This window comes from Ascaphus truei, chromosome 15 (assembly GCF_040206685.1).
Source record: "Ascaphus truei isolate aAscTru1 chromosome 15, aAscTru1.hap1, whole genome shotgun sequence".
Classification (NCBI taxonomy): Eukaryota; Metazoa; Chordata; class Amphibia; order Anura; family Ascaphidae; genus Ascaphus; species Ascaphus truei.
In genome coordinates this window covers 11,939,270-11,960,107 of record NC_134497.1, presented here as the reverse complement: position 1 = coordinate 11,960,107, position 20,838 = coordinate 11,939,270, and the positions used below count along the sequence as shown (strand labels likewise).

At 43.5% G+C, this 20,838-nt stretch overlaps 1 protein-coding gene across 1 annotated transcript in view; it reads left to right on the top strand.

The window, feature by feature from the left end:
• Nucleotides 1-20,379, top strand: part of LOC142466513 (uncharacterized) — an 80,193-nt gene extending 59,814 nt beyond the window's left edge. The window contains exons 12-17 of the mRNA XM_075571592.1: nt 599-751; nt 4,523-4,652; nt 4,743-4,775; nt 13,292-13,395; nt 13,492-13,575; nt 19,954-20,379. Of these exons, the coding sequence (XP_075427707.1) occupies nt 599-751; nt 4,523-4,652; nt 4,743-4,775; nt 13,292-13,395; nt 13,492-13,575; nt 19,954-20,061 (612 nt within the window). The 3' untranslated portion in view covers nt 20,062-20,379. The remainder of the gene's footprint in view (nt 1-598; nt 752-4,522; nt 4,653-4,742; nt 4,776-13,291; nt 13,396-13,491; nt 13,576-19,953) is intronic.
• Nucleotides 20,380-20,838: the final 459 nt, after the last annotated feature.

The following is a 20,838-nucleotide window of genomic DNA, read 5'->3' as shown; positions in this document are numbered from 1 at the left end:
TTATCAAGTCTGAGCCACACAGAGAGTCCTCTTAAGGGAAGTTTTCATTTTGCAGAAGTGAAAATCGGTTTAACGATGTACAATAATGTTTGTAGCCTTCTTATAATCTTATTTTTAAGCAAATTTATTCCTGCATGCCTAACTGTTTTACTAGATTATAGATACGTACGTATGTCCTAAAATATGAAACTCTGAGGCCCAAGATAAGCGTCCTTTAATCACGTTATACTAGACCACTACAGTACTCACCATGTTTTAGGTAAACAGTATATGCCAGTTTTAAATAACAATACTTTATGCACAATGTTCCTTAGGGTTTATCAAAGCAAGCACACTGCAGGATGCTTTGATTTTCCATAGAATGAACATCTGCGCAGTGTGTGGTAATTAAACCTTCTATCCTTTACCACTCAATTGCACTGCAATTAACACCTTCACTGCTGATGCATTACCACATGCCCCAGTAATTATGACTGTTATATAGGCATTGATTAGGAATGCTGTAAAAAGGCAAAGGAATCTCTGCGGTGTATGAAACCTAACCCACACACAATCGTTACCTATGATTAATGCAACTTCATGGAAATTCGGTCCGCAGCTCATATCTCAGAAAATCAAAGCATGTTATCAGCTGCTAACAAGCCAGAAATTCACAGCACTGCTAACGTACGTATTGGCCATGGGTAACTACTTGAATGAAAACGCGGGGAAAGAGAGAGCGAAAGGTTTCCGGCTATCCTCCCTTTTAAAAGTAAGTATTGTTTTTAAAGTGTTTGTATGGAAGTAACTGCAAAGCTACACACTAGTGTAGGGATTTGTTCCTACCTTTAGTGGCTCAGTGAGTAAAGACACTGACTGGCACTGAGTTTGCAGCCGGGGAGCCTGGTTCCATGCCCAGAGTCAGCTCCTTGTGATCTTGGGCAAGTCACTTTATCTCCCTGTGCCTCAGGCACCATAAAAACATAGATTGTAAGCTCCACGGGGCAGGGACTGTGCCTGCAAAATGTCTCTGTAAAGCGCTGCGTAAAACTAGCAGCGCTATACAAGAACATATTATTATTATTATTATTTATACTGTTACTTTCCCATGTTGCTCGGGAATTCTAAGCAACCCAAAAATACTGAGATTTTATAAATGGATCATTACATTTTTGAGTTCCTTAATTATTATTTTTTTATGTATTTTTATTCTAATGCTGTTGGATAAACTATATGTTAGTTTTTTCCATCAGGCGCAAAAACATATATATTGTTTCCAGTTCCCACTCTCTAGCATCCAACATAAAGTTACCAATGTGCAAAACATGGATTTTCTCCATTGAGCCCAGCTACTTACAATCCTGGCGAATTTGGTTAAAATCAGTGCAGTTTGAAAGGTTCAGACCGCCATCTTGATTCCAAGTGGCACCCAATTGTATCTAAACACAGACAAAAACCTGCTCCTTGATCTCAGGAACCATCATGCAAAGTGTGGTTATGCTACTGTAGTGCCAACGGTTATTCTAACACAAACCAGTGGCAATCGCCAAAAAGACCCAGGTACATGCTGGGTACATGCTGGGTACATGCTGGGTACATGCTGGGTACATGCTGGGTCTAGTTTAAGGCAAGTTTAAGGCATTTCAGCATTGACTAATGGCCCATCAGATTAACAGCGGGGGTCCCTGGCAGTCCCATTCAACTGAATGAGACTGCCAGGGACCCCTGCTGTGTTAATCCGATGGGTCATTAGTCAATGCAGAAATGCCTTAAACTTGCCTTAAACTAGCCAGGTTACACCCAGCATGTACCCAGCATATAACCGGGCTAGTTTAAGGCAAGCTTTAGAATACTCGTTGTCTCGTCTGTATCTTAAGAGGTGTCCAAATGCCTAGCAAACAGACAACCAATTTACCAACATATATAGCAGATTAAGGGGTTAGTGCCACCAATTTATACTTGTGATCATAGCAAGTTAAATGTAGGGATAATTAGAACTAGGTTAATCAGTTAATGGAGTGTTATAGAAGTATTGAAAACCTGGCCTGTTGTTTTCTCTTAAGGATTGAACGTGGGGATCCTTGCACTGAAGTGTGCTAAGCATTGCTGATTATTGATGGCCCTTGTAGTGTATGGCTTTGTAACGATTGATAATGCTCTGGCCCCTCGGTTAATAAATTCAATGCAATGGGTCATTCTAAGATGTCATCTTCAGAGTTCTTCTGAAGTTTGCGAAGGGAGAATTCAGTTTCATTCAATTCACCTAATGTAATCCCATCCCTACTGCAGCAGCAAGCACAATGAGACCCATTCATCTTCAGCAATCACATACTAACTACACTATGTAGGACAAAGACACAGATAAATGGATGGGACCAATTGACCCGCTAAGTCTTGGCTATTTTCCTTACTTCGTGTTAAACCTTAGACCAGGGGTGCTCAACTGCAGTCCTCAAGCCCCCTCCTTACCCCCTCCAACAGGTCAGGTTTTTAGGATATCCCAGCTTCAGCACAGGTGGCTCAATCAGAGGCTCAGTCTTCGACTGAGCCTCTGATTGAGCCACCTGTGCTGAAGCAGGGACTGATTGAGCCACCTGTGCTGAAGCAGGGATATCCTGAACACCTGACCTGTTGTGGGGGACGGGGGGGCTTGGGTTGAACACCCCTACTTTAGACTTTGCTTAGTCTTTAGCTGTTATTGCATTTCCCAACCTTTTAGTATATTTAATTGTTAAAAAAAAAAAAAAAAAAAATCACCCTTTTCTATTTTCCATTTAACTTGAAAATACGCATTCCTTTATTTATCATCTACAAGTTCACGGGGGGGGGGGGGGGGAAATGTTTAAAGCAGAGTCTGCCTTCATGGTCCAGCAGCACAGGCGCCCACTTTCATATCAATTCCTACACGGAGCCTTCAAATCACAGGAATAATTCCTTATTACGGCTGCATCAGAGATATTCTGCAATGTTACGGTGATTTTTTTTTTTTTTAGGGAGGCTAATATTTATGGGCCGATGAGTGATTTATGACTCGTGCAATGATTCTGGAACACAGCTAGAATCTTCGTTATATCAGCTGTAATAGTTCATCCATCACAAAGAGGAATGCCTACTAAATCGGCTTTTGACTGTAGCACTTTGCTTAAGTCCCAGTCGTTTCTGAATGAGTCATAGAAATAGTTAAAACCGGTGGAATGAAAGATCTTTTTTGGAATATCTGATATGGCCGGAGGGCCATCAAACTGATTGGTCACTTTCACCATTAGAGACGGGTGAATCCGCCCGCATCCTTTTCCCGGATTTTCTCGCATTCCCCCCCTAAAATAGTTTCGCAAACGGATTTGGTCGGTTTCATCCACGCGGGTTTGTCAAAAAACCGCCGTTGGATACAACCCGTGAACGGATTTGTAGAATCCAATCCGCGGATTCAGCGACGCGTTGGCGGATGGGATTCTACAGATCCGTCCATGGGTTGCGGAATCCGCGGAGTGTTATTGGCAATAATAATAAGGAAAACGCGCGAAACGCGAATCGCCCTTTTTGCGATTGATCCGCTGAAATCCACAGACCAAAGGAACCAGACGATCCGCTGCGGATCCAAATTCACCAAAACAATTCACCCATCTCCACTACTAGTAGCCTACTGTGGTTCTGCATCAAACTCATAGGGCAGAATAAGTGACTCTACTGCTCTTGTAGGAACCCTTATTCAAATATAGTTTCACCTAGTTAAAATGTACTTTGTCCTCTGGTTAAACAAAATATGTATTCATATAACTGGGATATCTTTATTCGGTCTTCAGGATGGCGTTCAAGTGAGACATTTTCTGTTGCCATTAATAGCTGTGGGGTATCAGAGAGGCTGGCATTAATTAAAATAAGTTCCCAATCCTTTTCAGCTGCTTCTTCTAATACAGCCCAACCCTGTGCATCGTCCGACTCGTCTTTATCTAGCAAGGAGAAGTGTGTGCTGCTCCAGAACAAGCAGAAGCCAGAAGTATTATTAATGAATCTAAATGCAGAGCAACTTATGCATCCAGTGTCATACTGTACAGTATATTATGTCACCAATCAAAAGATTGTTGGACCCTGACTCTTGATGAGAATAATACCAGTGCCTCAGCCATTTTAGATGGGCCAACTCCAGTCATCAAGGGCCACCAACAGGTCAGGTTTTCAGGATATCCTTTCTTCAGCACATTTTGCTCAGTCTTTGACCAAGCCACTGATTGAGCCTCGTGTGCTGAAGCAGAGTCCGATTGAGCCACCTGTGCTGACGCAGGGAACAATTGAGCTGGGATATCCTGAAAACCTGGGCTGTTGGTGGCATGAGGACTGGAGTTGGCCACACCCATCAGTGTACAAATACCCGTTTAAAGATTTGATGTCTAGCTTTTCAAAACGATGCAAAAGGATTGAAAGAAGCAGAGAGGGGGGTATCTTTCTGACATACTCAGCAGTAACCGAGGAACCCAAACGTGTTTAATATTTGCATTACTTTTGGGTTGTTTGCCTGTCACTTATTACTGGACTGTGCCTGCAGATGTCCCAGCTGACGGGGAAACAGAGGAAGTTCACCTTGCTTCATGCCCTTGTGGAACAGATCCAGTTACACGAGCCTGATTTGGCTACATTTTCTCAGGAGTTGACAGAATTTGAAGCCGTTCCTAGTGGTGAGCAGATAAAAGCAAAACAATATTCCATCGCATTCATAAAAGCCCAGTCATTGATTAAATAAAATCTCTGTATTTCTCTCTTTACAGCTTCCGTCAAAGGTCTGAATGCTGAAGTGGATGGTATGTAAATATGGGTGCATTCTATTGGGCAATTATCCTTAATAGTGAGCAGGGGGTAGTTTAGTGGGCATGGGGGTAGTTTAGTGGGCATGGGGGTAGTTTAGTGGGCAGGGATTAGTGTAGTGGGCATGGGGGTAGTTTAGTGGGCAGGGGGTAGTTTAGTGGGCAGGGGGTAGATTAGTGGGCATGGGGGTAGTTTAGTGGGCAGTGGGTAGTTTAGTGGGCAGGGGGTAGTTTAGTGGGCAGGGGGTAGTTTAGTGGGCAGGGGGTAGTTTACTGGGCAGGGGGTAGTTTAGTGGGCAGGGGGTAGTTTACTGGGCAGTTGGTAGTTTAGTGGGCAGGGGGTAGTTTAGTGGGCAGGGGTAGATTAGTGGGCAGGGGGTAGTTTAGTGGGCAGGGGGTAGTTTAGTGGGCAGGGGGTAGTTTAGTGGGCAGGGGGTAGTTTACTGGGCAGGGGTAGTTTACTGGGCAGGGGGTAGTTTACTGGGCAGGGGGTAGTTTACTGGGCAGGGGGTAGATTAGTGGGCATGGGGGTAGTTTACTGGGCAGGGGGTAGTTTAGTGGGCAGGGGGTAGTTTACTGGGCAGGGGGTAGTTTACTGGGCAGGGGGTAGTTTAGTGGGCAGGGGGTAGTTTACTGGGCAGGGGGTAGTTTAGTGGGCAGGGGGTAGTTTACTGGGCAGGGGGTAGATTAGTGGGCATGGGGGTAGTTTAGTGGGCAGGGGGTAGGTTAGTGGATAGGGGGTAGTTTAGTGGGCAGGGGTAGTTTAGTGGACAGGGGGTAGATTAGTGGGCAGGGGGTAGATTAGTGGGCAGGGGGTAGATTAGTGGGCAAGGAGTAGATTAGTGGGCAGGGGGTAGGTTAGTGGATAGGGGGTAGTTTAGTGGGCAGGGGGTAGATTAGTGGGCATGGGGGTAGTTTAGTGGGCAGGGGGTAGGTTAGTGGATAGGGGGTAGTTTAGTGGGCAGGGGTAGATTAGTGGGCATGGGGTAGATTAGTGGGCAGGGGTTAGTTTAGTGGACAGGGTGTAGTTTAGTGGTCAGGGGTAGATTAGTGGGCATGTGGTAGATTAGTGGGCATGTGGTAGATTAGTGGGCAGGGGGTAGTTTAGTGGGCAGGGGATAGGTTAGTAGATAGGGGGTAGATTAGTGGGCAGGGGGTAGTTTAGTGGACAGGGGGTAGATTAGTGGGCAGGGGGTAGATTAGTGGACAGGGGGTAGATTAGTGGACGGGGTAGGTTAGTGGATAGGGGGTAGTTTAGTGGGCAGGGGTAGATTAGTGGGCAGGGGGTAGTTTAGTGGACAGGGGGTAGATTAGTGGACAGGGGGTAGATTAGTGGGCAGGGGGTAGATTAGTGGGCAGGGGGTAGATTAGTGGGCAGGGGGTAGATTAGTGGGAACACTATCTTTGAAGTAGATGAACCGGGTTCCAATCCAATGCGTGTGCTCCTTCTGACCTACGCAAAGTCACTTTATCTCACTTTGCCTCAGGCACACATATTCAATTGTCAGTTCTATGGGACAGTGACTTATTGCCTTCCCTGTGACTGCAAAATAATCTGTACAGTGTGGTGTCAGCCAATATGAGAACAAATATTAGAAAGATGCTCCTATCAGGGATTCTTTATTGATAATGCATTTGCAAACTTTTTTTGTGTTCCTTTTTTTTTTATACCAGAATCGATTTCCGTGGGATCCCATTCACAACTCTTAGGGGCTAAAAGTTTCTCAGAAATCCCACATTCCCCCCATTACTTTACCACCAGTAAATCGCAGCTCGGTCCAAGTTTGCGAGCGATTGGCTGAGCATTAAGTCCGTGCGTATTTCCCCCTCCAGCAAAAAGCTCTGTTTCAGGGTCTGCGTGAGAGTCAATATATATATATATATTTAGGTTAATAAGGTTATGGTGGGTAAAAAAAAGTGACAAAAACCCTCCACAGTAAAGCATAAAGCAAGTGTAAATATTACTGTATGTTAATTTGCATGTCTTAGACAGGTCTGCAACCCTATCTTTCCCCATTATCGCCCAGCACACAGCGTTTCCACTGCAGCAAGGGATTCTGGGAAATAACATGCAAATGAGCACATAGTGCCACCTTTTGTCTCAAGCTCGTATTACACAATCCTATATATACAGTATATATATAGGGGGATGGGAAGCTCTTGCTACAGTCTAGCAGTGGGGTGCTAGGAGGTGCGAAACATAGACAATACAACCACAATCTTACCTAGGCAAGAACAGAGCTCCTCTACTACATTACAGCACTCCAATTTGTGATGAATTGATGTAGTAATTAAAACGTAACCTTTAATAAGATAGTATGCATTAAAAATAATCAGATGAGCAATGACATACTCTTGAGTGGCTGCCACCGCCCCTGCAACGCGGTTCTACTGAGATTTGTTTAATTTGATTTTTCTTTAGTGTTGTCTTCTATACGTCATTGCTCGTCTGATTATTTTTAATGCACACTGTCTTATTAAAGGTGAACTTTTAATTACTACATCAATTCATCAGAAATTTGATTTGAGTGCTGTTCAACAGGGGGCTCTGTTCTTGCCCAGGCAAGATTTTGCTTCTATTCTGCGTGAGAGTCAGCACATTAAACAACACTGAAATACATTGCCACACACACAGAGGCCCTTGCTCAGCTACAGTAAAGTTTGGGTGGATGGAGGGAGGCGCTCACAATGGGATAGGATAATTAGTACGAACACGAGAAGAGAAAGAAATCCCTCTAGAGATAATGAAATACAATACAAAACACTTCAGCTTAAACATTGAAATACACACTGACACAGCAACGTTCGGAGAATCGTTGGCAAACTCTGACTTTTTTCGTGAAATAAAGCGCCAATTTCCCATTGGTTCGCAAACTCGGGCGAAAGGTTTTGCACATTTCTACCAGTAGACAGTTATAGCAAAATAAGATGTTCTAGCTTCCTGTAGTGTTCAATAATCAAGCAGAGATTTGGATGCAAACAAACCTTAAAGAGCCTAATGGGGTTAAAGCATTATTCGTTCATTTTAATCCTAACCCAATATTATTTCATGTCTGGGGTTTTTTTTTTTTATCTCACTCACTTTCTTTTATTTTGTTGAGAAAATGAAATCCTCAATATTTATTACCTTTCTGACCATGTAAATATCAGATAAGGTCACATCCTGTGCAATCATTTGCAGGTAGTAAAGATGTTCCCCATGGTATAGAACTTGATGTCAGAACTGGACCATATGGGTTACCTGCTCTGCCCAATTTCTCAACCCACTGTGAATCATCTCACCATACAGCAGGAGTTAGTCATCAGTCCCCTAGTTACCAAACCGGGTCAAAAATACTGCACCAGATTTAATAAGAAAAGAAAAAAACTTCCATTGGTTTTAAAGTGCTTTAGTAATGGAAACAGTGAACAATTGTGCAGCTTTACATAACATCATTTAGAACGGGAGAAAAAGAATATTATATATTAAGGGTGGGCATCTTCTTTTGGGTTTTAGTTTTTTTTTTGGTTCTAAAAATTGTTTGTGTTTTGGTTTTGGGGAGAAAAATAATCTTGTTTTGGTTCTGGTTTTGCCAAATTTTGATTTGTTTGGCCTCGGACTTTGAATAAATGGTGGGGAAAAAAAGACGCGGGCAAATGCTAAAATTAAAAAAAGGAACTACAGTAAGAAAGTAAAATAATAAAACTGAAAAACGTAAAATAGTTTAAAAAGATATAGCAATGAGCCACTATAGAGATGAATCTGGCGTTGTGGTTTTGGTTCTAAATAATGTTGGGGGTTCTGGTTCTGAAAATCTTACCGGGTTTGGAATGCATGGTAGGTCGTGATTTCACCTCGCAATGCAGCAAGGGAGTCAAGGTATACAGTGTACAGTAAATAATCAAATCCCTTTCCAAAGTGGAACCATTTAAGATCCCCTTGGGATAGTCGTAATCTTAATACTTTGTGTAAACCCAGGGATGTAGAGCAGAAGGAAGAGATCACGTTGCATGTGGGGAATACAAACACATTACTTATCCATGAGGTTCCGATGACCTGATTACCTAAGGGGTATTTTTAGTGTTGCCTTTGGATTGACGGGTGGCATTGCCTTTCCGCTTATCTGTTGGCCGTGTTCATATCCATCTTCCCTGCCCTTGCTGCGGTATTTATCCATCCTTTGTGACTACCTTTGAGACTCTGGTGCTAGGATGGTTGCTTGGCCCATATTTGCCCGACACTCCAACTAATCCCTTGAGTGCCAGGTCGATGTGACTTCTAGAGATCGGTCTGGGACCTTTGACTGCGGACGTTTTGCCGCGACCAAGTCACCGCCGCCAATCGCCTTGTCGCAGTCACATCTCGCCGCGAAGCTAAACCCCTACCATTACCCCTTACCATAAAAAACCCTAATCTTAACCCGTAATACTAATGCTACCCCCTACTCTAAAAACTTTAACCCCTTGCCCTAAAACTCCTTGCCCTAAAGCCCCTTGCTACTAAAACCTTTATCATTTACCCTAATCCCCTACCCTAAAAACCTAACCCTTACCCTAATCCCCTACCCTAAAAATCTAACCCTTTACCCTAATCCCCTACCCTAAAAACTATCCCTTTACCCTAAAAACCTACCCCCTTATCCTAATCCCCTACCCTAAAAACCTAACTCCTTACCCTAATCCCCTACCCTAAACACCTAACCCCTTATCCTAATCCCCTACCCTAAACACCTAACCCCTTACCCTAATCCCCTACCCTAAACACCTAACCCTTTACCCTAATCCCCTACCCTAAAAACCTAACCCCTTATCCTAATCCCCTACCCTAAACACCTAACCCCTTATCCTAATCCCCTACCCTAAACACCTAACCCTTTACCCTAATCCCCTACCCTAAAAACCTAACCCCTTATCCTAATCCCCTACCCTAAACACCTAACCCCTTATCCTAATCCCTTACCCTAAACACCTAACCCCTATGCTTAATCCCCAACCCTAACCGCTAAAGCCCTTTAAGTTAACTTACTTTATTGGTGAAATGGGCGGCGGCTGAGTGTCCAGCGAGGGAGGGCTGCGAGGAATGGGTCCGATTCCACAAGAGATTACCTAACACCAGGGAGACTTCGAGAAGTAGACCTACATTTCTTCTTGGAAGTCTTGTAGTTCGCACGTACTCATGGGGGAAGCATGAGCTGTTCAAATTCATTATTCAGAAAAATGTGTTCTTCAATCTAATGTTAACAATCGTCTGTGCATAGGTTTACGGGCTTTGCACTTCTGTAACCCAGGCTGTGCTGAAAAGCTGTGTAATGCGGCAGGCATACATTTATAGTTAATATGGATTGAAGGAAAAAGTGACCCTGTTTGCTCATTTGCATGTCATTACCCAGACTCCCCGGCTGCAGTGCAAGCACAGTATGCTAAGGGAATGTGGAAAAGCAGGGTCACACGTGTGATTGTGCTCACACGTGATTATTTTATTTGCTCCATAAAATATCACAGATTGAAATCTTTCAGCCAACATCTTTAATAACTGAAGGAAACACGGTGACTCATTTAGAGCTAATTTCAGTGGCAGCTGGATGGTCTTTAATCAATGACATTATTGTCCGCATTCACGAATCCGTGTCTCAGCAAGGTAGGTGGCCTTAATATAAAAAAGGTCACGTGGACTGATGCACCAGCAAAAAGTCATATTAACCAAACACTGACACCCAATCCACAGGAGCGTAAGAAATGTAGCTCTGAAAATCGTGCCGTGTGAGTAATGCAAGGAGATGTTAGTGCGGTTGTTTATCTTCATTCTTGCTTATATTCCGCGGCCGATTACCGTGACAGAGAATAATATGCTGACTCCGGGCATGAAAAATATGCCCTTATTGATTGCTTTGTGTTTAGCGGCGAATCGATAAATGCACAAAGCTCCTCTCTGCTGGCAGGACCTGCGTGGCATTCTAATACTAATCAGCATGGATAAGGTTAATATATATCTTGTAAATGTCTTTGCAAATGATTTGCAGAACTATTAGAAAACCAAAGGCAATGTGTGGCCGGCCACACAGACGGCAATGTGTGGCCGGCCACACCGACGGCAATGTGACGACTGTGACAAATGTGAAATATTAAGTGTGACGGCTGGGCTCACGTGGATTATCTGTCTTCTGTAGAAGGGATGGGCTCACGTGGATTATCTTTCTTCTGTAGCACGGGTGGGCTCACGTGGATTATCTTTCTTCTGTAGCAGGGGTGGGCTCATGTGGATTATCTTTCTTCTGTAGCAGGGGTGGGCTCACGTGGATTATCTGTCTTCTATAGCACGGGTGGGCTCACGTGGATGTAGCACGGGTGGGCTCACGTGGATTATCTTTCTTCTGTAGCAGGGGTGGGCTCACGTGGATTATCTTTCTTCTGTAGCAGGGGTGGGCTCACGTGGATTATCTGTCTTCTATAGTACGGGTGGGCTCACGTGGATTATCTGTCTTCTATAGCACGGGTGGGCTCACGTGGATTATCTTTAATCTGTAGCACGGGTGGGCTCACGTGGATTATCTTTCTTCTGTAGCACGGGTGGGCTCACGTGGATTATCTGTCTTCTATAGCAGGGGTGGGCTCACGTGGATTATCTTTCTTCTATAGCAGGGGTGGGCTCACGTGGATTATCTTTCTTCTATAGCAGGGGTGGGCTCACGTGGATTATCTTTCTTCTATAGTAGGGCTGGACAACTCCAGTCCTCAAGGGCCACCAACTTGAGAGGTTTTAGTCGTTGGCCGAGCCACCGATTTGTGTCGCCTCTGCTGAAGCAGGTATAGCCTTAAAACCTGACCTGTTGGTGGCCCTTGAGGACTGCAGTCCGTCACCGCTGCTCTATGGCATCGTATGGGCAGTTTAACCCAGTCGATGCCAGGAAGGGGTTAACAGGGTCCGTGTGAATTAGAATTGGTTTTATCTGACTGGAGTTGGTGACCCCTGCTCTATAGTGAAAGCGCGATCTCTAGTAGTTCCGTCAACCCTGATCGTGACATTAGGCAACACAGATACTTAAATGAAAAACAGAATTACGTGCTTCTAACATTTATTTTTCGGTATATCATGGGTGCTGGGAGCTCTGCTTGCAATATAATTCTATTCTATTATACAGTTAGAAATGTTTGTTATGGGGATGTTTGTGTGTTTGGGGGTGGAGGGCGTATTTTATCTTATTTATTCTCTTATTTATGGGTAAGACTATGGCATTAATCTATTTGTCCCCACAGCTCTTTGCAATTAATGCAGTTTAGCAGTCCCTATATAAAGAAGCATTTGTTTGTTGAAGGCTTCGGTGATAAGCATATCAATGTATTGAATTATTAATATATTAATTAATAACTTTTCATCAAGTTAACAAATGAACTATTGTATATATTTTGAGTTGGAGCGGGGGTTTGGTTCAGGGGGAGGGGGACAAGTGACATGGGGGAGAGAGTGACATGAAGGGGGAGTGAGTGGGAGGTAAATGTAAAAGTGGGAGATGTGGAGAGGAGGGGAGTGACATGGAGGGGGTTATATAACATGGGGGAGAAGAGAGTGACATAGGGTTCTCCCATTTTGACTCTCTGTGCCCCACTATATAATTCTCTCCTCCCCATGTCACAGGTTCCTCCACTGGGCCCTTCACGCCCCCCTATATCACAGGTTCCTCCTCTGGGCCTTTCAAGCCTCCCCATGTCACAGGTTCCTCCACTGGGCCCTTCACGTGTCCCTATGTCACCGGTTCCGCGTCTGGGCACATCACACCTTACCATGTCACAGATTTCTCCTCTGGGCCCTTCATGCCTCCGCATGTCACAGGTTCCTCCTCTGAGACCTTAATGCCTCCCCATGTCACAGGTTCCTCCTCTGGGCCCTTCACGTGTCCCCATGTCACAGGTTCCTCCTCTGGGCCCTTCACGTGTCCCCATGTCACAGGTTTCACGTGTGGGCCCTTCACGCCTCCCCATGGCACAGGTTCCTCCTCTGTGCCCTTCACATGTCCCCAGGTCACAGGTTTCTCCTCTGGGCCCTTCACATGTCCCCATGTCACAGGTTCCTCCTCTGGGCCCTTTATGCCTCCCCTTGTCACAGGTTCCTCCTCTGGGCCCTTCACGTGTCCCCATGTCACAAGTTTCACGTGTGGGCCCTTCACGCCTCCCCATGTCACAGGTTCCTCCTCTGTGCCCTTCACGTGTCCCCATGTCACAGGTTCGTCCTCGGTGCCCTTCACGCCTCCCCATGGCACAGGTTCCTCCTCTGTGCCCTTCACGTGTCCCCATGTCACAGGTTCCTCCTCTGGGCCCTTCACATGTCCCCATGTCACAGGTTCCTCCTCTGGGCCCTTTATGCCTCCCCTTGTCACAGGTTCCTCCTCTGGGCCCTTCATGTGTCCCCATGTCACCGGGTGCTAAACTAGATGCAAAACCACCAATTTTTATTTAGAGGAGAAAACGTAATACCAGTACCTGTTACTAGTTTTGGGGTATTTTATTTTTGTATAATAACCACCTTTCTTTCCCTACAGTTTTAGGAAAGGAATTACAAAAGATTGATCAGTACGCACAGGCTTTCACCAGTCAGCATAAAAAGACCACAGGCCGCGAAAACCAGTTCGTGAAAGATCTGAAGGTATATTACTAACGGCATCCTGTAAGAACGTATTTTATACTTCACGCACAGCTCCGTCTTTGATAGTCCTCCTTGCTTCTCATCGTCTCATCACAGGATATTGTGCAGCATTACAGAGCCCAGCAAGCCGAGCTGTCCAAAAGAGCCAATGAAATGAAGAAACTGTACTCGGAAGTGCTGGTAAATATTTCAATACAGGCATACTCTGGTATAAGGACACTCACTTTAAGTACACTCGCGAGTAAGGACATATCGCCCATTGGGCAAACGGCAGCTCGCGCATGCGCCTGTCAGCACGTCCTGAACTGCAATACCGGCTCCGTATCTGTAGCGAAGCTGTGCGCAAGCGGGGAGACTATAGAGCCTGTTACACATGCGTTATTTACATCAGTTATGCACGTATATGACGATTGCAGTACAGTACATGCATCGATAAGTGGGGAAAAGGGAGTGCTTCACTTTAAGTACATTTTTCGCTTTACATACATGCTCCGGTCCTATTGCGTACGCTAATGCGGGGTATGCCTGTGTTTGTTTTTTTTCCCCGCATGTCCCAGTAAATATAATGAAATTTGGGACTTTTAATATACACAAAGGGGGACAAGAAATGGAAGTTTGCTTTTCTTTTTTTCTTATTAAATGTCGCGGCAATAGATGTTTCCCCTGAATATCACCCTGGTTCTTTTTCTATGATTTGGGGCTGGTTTTTATTAAGAGAAGTGAAACATTTTTGCAGCACTGTGCGCAACGTGCGAAACGGACTCTGGGTTTTGCACGGAAAATGTTGCAAGCGTTTTATCTTTTCACCAAATGACGCAATCAGTGATCCAGATATCGCGCTTCTGCGCTGCCTCGCATTTCTCGCCTCTTTGGCAGAAGATCTATTTTGGGGGCTGGATGTCGGTGTAGGACATTTGGTCGCGGCCGTTTTGCCGCAACCAAATCCCCGCCGGCGTTTAGCTTGCTCTCACCGCCAGCCACTTCGCCATCAAGGTAAGCCGCTAACCTTACCCCTTACCCTAAAATCCCCTAATAATAGTGCTGCCCCCTACCCTAAAAACCTTAAGCCCTTTACCTTAAACCCCTCACCCTAAACTCCTTACCCTACAAACTTAACCCCTTACTCTAATCCTTTAACAAAAACCTTAACCCCTGACCCTAACCCCTTGCCCTAAAACCTAACCCTTTAACCTAACCCCTGACCCTAAGAACCAAAACCTTTACCCTGACCCTAAAAACCAAACCCTTTACCCTAACTCTTGACCTAACCCCTTGCCCTAAAATCCATTACTTTTTACCCTAACCCCTGACCCTAAAAACCTAACCCCTTATGCTAATACTTCTATCCTTAACCCCCTACCCAAACTGCTGAAGCCCCTTAAATGAACTTACCTTATTGGCCAAAATGGCCAGTGGTTGAGTGTTCAGCGTAGGAGCAGCTGCGGAAAAGGGTCCCTCGGCGACCAAACACCGGCGGATACTTGGTCAACTGTCCGATTGCGCTGGATGTACATTCCGCAGATTCCTGCAGCTTCTAAGACTGGTTCCTCCGTCTTTAGGTTTTTGGCTCTGTAATGTAACTTTCCTTGTGAGCGCCGGTGAGCGGATAGACGCGTATATCTACTCTTTAGTGCCAGAGGGAATAGCAGCGCATCGCAGAGAAATGAAAGCATGGCCTCCGACACAGAAGGGGTTAATGATACACCTGTGATATGGAAGCGATGATACAAATGAATGCATGAGTCTGACATGAAGGACCCCTATTCTTCTGCCTGGAATACACAGTATATTGTAATTAGTGACATTTCACAGCCAGGTGAAATCATTGAATGGGGTTTTTCTTTGGGCTGATTGTGGCGCCGTTGGAGTTAAAGTACTGTTACTTCTACAGGGCAGTGTAGGGGGGGGGGTGAAACCCTTCAGGGCCAGCGAGGGCCAGCAAATCATTGCTCCCCAATGCCCTACATTGGTTAATTCATGTGTTAATCATATGTGTGCAGACCAGAGAGCCAAAATACGTGTCTTGGCATTCCACCCAGTAGATATATATACTGTACATAATATACTTTTTTTACCCACCATAACTTAACTAAGTGTGGTGAAACCTATCCCATGCTTCATTTTGCAAAGCCAGTATAACCAACCCCACACTGATGAGACCCATTAAGGTCGAAACGGCTGTCTGTGGGTGGGTTTACTGGCTATGCATCTTAACCCAGGCTGTGCTCAAAGCTGTGAAATGCACCAAGCATAAGCTTGCAGAGGACCATGTATATGGTTTTGAAGCAAAAGGTGGCATTGTGTGCTCATTTGAATGTCATTTCCCAGAATCCCTTGCTGCAGTGGAAGTGCTGTGTGCTGGGTGATAATGGAGAAAGGCGAGGTTGCAGACCTGTCTAGGACATGCAAATGAGCATACAGTAATATTTCCATTTGCTATATGCTTTACTGTGGAGGGGTTTTTGTCATTTTTTTTTTTACCCACCATAACTTAAATAATATGTGTGGTGGATGCCTGTCCAAAGCTTCAAATGGCAAAGCCAGTATAACCACCCTCACACTGAGGAGACCCATTAAGGTCAAAACAGTGTGGGTAGTTTAACGGCCTTTTGGTTAAGATCAAGAATTTGCCTCTCGGCTATATGGCTATGACCAATGCAGTACCGTTTTTTGTATTTATGAATACTTCACAACACGATTATTGGTTTCTTAAATACTTTATTGTGCAATGCACACAATTGTACATTATTTCTAACGCGATCCGCTTATAGCGCGATGTGATTCTTTGGACCCCAAGCACAGCGTTATAAGGGGGTTTAGCTGTATATATATACATATATATATATATACATATATATATATACATATATATATATATATCAGAAAATAGCCGTGTTAGTCCAGTTGCGATAGTGCAGAATAAATGAGTTCTTCAGTATTAGGTGATACCTTTTTTATTGGACTAACAATTTATGTCACAGGACAAGCTTTCGAGAGTTATCCTCTCTTCTTCAGGTCAAGCAATACTGATATACAAAGGTTTCAATGGCTAAAACAGTATAGAGAGAGGGGAAAAAACAGCAGATATTTACTGTAGATAAGGTAGGGTGTTAAATGTGTTTGAAGCCAGGGATGAGACGCAGTGGTGCTTATGAACACAAACAAATACATAGAAGAAGGCAATAGACAACTCACAGACACCACCTACTACAAGAAACTAACGCATGATCCAACCCAGGAATATACAAAGCAACTCATGAATCTCATTCAAACATTCCCTAACCACCTGCAACCACAATTGAAGCAACTAATACCTGACAACCCAGGAGTTGGGATCTTCTACATGCTTCCCAAAATCCACAAACCAGGAAACCCTGGCAGACCAATTATAACAGGTATGGATACACTCACGGAACAAATATCAAGCTTAGTGGAGAATATCCTCAAACCTTTAGTCAGAAGCACCAACAGCTTCATACAAGATACCACAGATTTTCTCAATAATCTTAACAACATCAACCAACTACCATCCAACACACTGCTAGTTACCATGGATGTAGAATCCCTTTACAGCAACATCCTCCACAAGGATGGTATTGAGGCATGCCTGCATTTCCTTACAACATCTCCCCTGGATCAGAAATACAGCGCTGATGTAATTACCAAACTGATAGAATACATCCTCACACACAACTACTTCAGCTTCAACAAGGAAATGTACCTACAACTGATGGGGACTGCAATGGGTACCAAGATGGCACCGCAATATGCCAATCTTTTCATGGCAAATCTTGAACAAAGATTCCTAACTACATGCCTCCACAAACCCTACAAATACTACAGATACATTGATGACCTGTTTATAATATGGACAGAGGGTGAAGAAAATCTAATTCCACAAGTCCCTGAACTCATTCCATCCATCTATTAAACTCAAAATGGATTATTCGGCAAACCTAGTAAACTTTCTAGATACTACAGTAACACTGAAAGATGGCAAACTACACACATCTGTATACAAGAAACCAACTGACAGATGCAGTTACCTCCACAACTCCAGCTTCCATCCCACTCATACAAAACAAGGTATCATACACAGCAAGGCTATAAGATACCACCGCATATGCTCTGACACTGAAGACAGAAACAGGCATCTCACAACCCTGACCGAATCGTTCAGACAGAGGGATACAAACCAAAGACCATTGCCAAAACTATTACATCTGCAATAAAAGCCCCACGAGAACACCTGCTACAATACAGACAGAAAGAACCTACCACACGCATACCACTAGTGACCACATACAACCCTACCCTAGAGGGCATAAGAAAAATAATCAAAGATCTGCAACCCATGCTGACAGAGGATGCGACATTAAAAGAAATCTTTCCCAAACCTCCCATTCTTGCGTTCCGGCAACCACCAAACCTCAAACAGAAATTAGTCAGCAGAAAACTTCACAACGATTTTAAAGACATGGATAATGGCACAAAACCGTGCAGCAACACACGCTGCAAACTCTGCAAACATATTTGCCAAGATCCCACAGCCAGTCACAACCATAGAACATTCAATGTTAAAGGATCATACAGCTGCACATCCAGGAATGTAGTGTATATGATTCAGTGCAACAAATGTGACCAAGGTTGCTACATTGGGGAAACCAGCCAAAAACTACAAGGAATAATGAATATGCACAGACACTCCATACTCCATCACGAAGAAGGAAGATACTGCTCACCTGTGGGACATCACTTCTCACAACCAGATCATTCCATAAATGATCTAAAAATCAGAATCCTCAATGGGATGTTTAAAAGCACCCAAGAACGGAAAACATTTGAACTCAGAATGATAAGACTCTTTGACACCAAAACCAAAGGACTTAATGTGGACATGGGTTTTCTCATACCCTATCAAAATTGCTTGTAATTATCCTGCTTGCCTCTATTCTTATTCACACTTTCTCTCTCCACCCCTGTATCCCTACCCCTCCCCACCTTTCTTTGACACCGTTCCCTGGCTTCAAACACATTTAACACCCTACCTTATCTATAGTAAATATCTGCTGTTTTTCCCCCCTCTCTCTACACTGTTTTAGCCATTGAAACCTTTGTATATCAGTATTGCTTGACCTGAAGAAGAGAGGATAACTCTCGAAAGCTTGTCCTGTGACATAAATTGTATATATATATATATATATATATATATATATATATATATATATATATATATATATATATATACAGTGGTCGACAAATCACCAAAAAATCTACTCGCCACACAAAAAAATCTACTCGCCACCTAGTACCAAACGTGTGCTGCTTGGGCCAATAGGAGCTCGCCACAATGTTAAATCCACTCGCCCGGGGCGAGCAAATGTATAGGTTTGTCGAACACTGTATATATATATATATATATATATATATATATATATATATATATATATATATATATATATATATATATATATATATATATATATATATATATATATATATATAACTGAGTTAAGTTATGGTGAGTAAAAAAAGTGACAAAAACCCTCCACAGCAAAGCAAATATGCAAGTGCAAATACAACTGTATGCTCATCTGCATGTCTATGGCAGGTCTGCAACCCCGCAAAAAGTGGCACTGTGTGCTCATTTGTATGTCATTCCCCAGAATCCCTTGCTGCAGTGGAAGTGCTGTGTACTGGGTGACAATGGTGAAAGGCGGGGTTGCAGACCTGCCTAAGATATGCAGATGAGCATACAGTTGTATTTGCATTTGCATATATATATAAATATATATATACATACATACATACATGCATAAATACACTGTATAACTAAAGTCTAATCGCACAATATTTGAGGATTCTGTTTCAGATGAAAGAGAAGATCTCTAGATATGAATTTAAGGTCAGACAAGGACAGCCGGGTCATTGTATTACATTCCCGAAAAGTGCATATAGAAGCACAACAATCAATCACTTTATCATGTGTCTTATAGTTGATACAGATCATGAGTCAGAGGAGTGCCTAACAAGTTAAGTTAAGGTTTGTAGGAGATTGTTGATGTGTAGGCAATAGCAAGCAGTGATGGACACACACACTTAACTGATACATCACAGTATGATCCCCAAATCACCACAGTGATCCCCAGAATTCAAGCACATGGTGTAAAAGAGATGGACAATAGTTTGTTAAAGAGAGGGTTAGACATTCAAGCATGAAAATACAAGAGAAATGGAAAGATCTGTGGGACAGAAAGGCAAAACCCATCTTCAAATGCAGAGCATCGAGTCCCAAGATATCCAGCCTCTGACGTGTAGTGCAGAATTTGAAGTTATTGCCAGTTCCCTGGTCCTTTCCCACTTAAATGTAATCTGTTCCAAAATCTATGTAAAGATTCTCACCGATGTATTTATCATGCAGACAAAAGCATTGGGGTACTTGGCAAACCAATGCACGACATGCATCAGGGAGTGTAGCCCAATCATTGGCATTACTGTTGGGCTATTAAAATGCTTCCTTATTTGTGCTATACTAATATCTGCTATTATTTCCCTTAGCAAAAGTTTGGAGAATCTAAAGATCAAGACTCACAGGAGCTGTTTGAATGGATTTCCGTATTCATCAAAGGTTTCCAACGTGCCTACTCTGATATCAGACCTGCATAGGGAGACTATTGACCAATATTTACTCAATTCAACTTGATGGGCTGGTGCAAGCAAACGACAGTACACTGGGATCTTCTGTATTTATCAAGCTAATAATAATTGTTTATAGTGTAATAATGGCTATACATTGATTAAATACACATTATTCTGTTTCAATTTAAATTGTATCAATAGGGTATGCAACAAGACGCAGACAACGAACTATGCAGCATATGTAAGAAGTCACATAACAACCATTGTATATACCACACGTATGTTATGACTGTTTGGACTTCTTTGTAGCGCAACACTTTGCGAAATAAACAATGAAAAAAATAATCAACGCATGTGTATAAAGAAACGCTACAGGGGGTTAGGATGAGAGTTGTGTTGATGGCCTTTTCAAGTCCTTTCTTCAGATCAGGTAGGGCAGTGGTGGGCCACTCCAGTCTCCAAGGGCCACCAAGAGGTCAGGTTTTCAGAATATCCCCTGCTTCAGTCTTCAACTGAGCCACTGTCGGAGCCACCGGTGCTGGAGCACTGCAGTGGGTGCGAAACGCGTTGGTTTTTTTCACCTTCGTTTTTATGTGCCAGTGACGTTTTCGTACTCAGTTCTTGCACTGATGTCCGGGAGTTTTTTTTTTGCGCTGTGCACCGCCATTCATCTCTTCGTTTGCTGCTACACATGCGGCTGGAGCACGCCCACAGATTCACCAAACAGCAGAGACTGAGTGAGCACTTACATTTTTTTCTATATGTCAAGTGATTTTTTCATTATACCTCACTACATTATTGAAG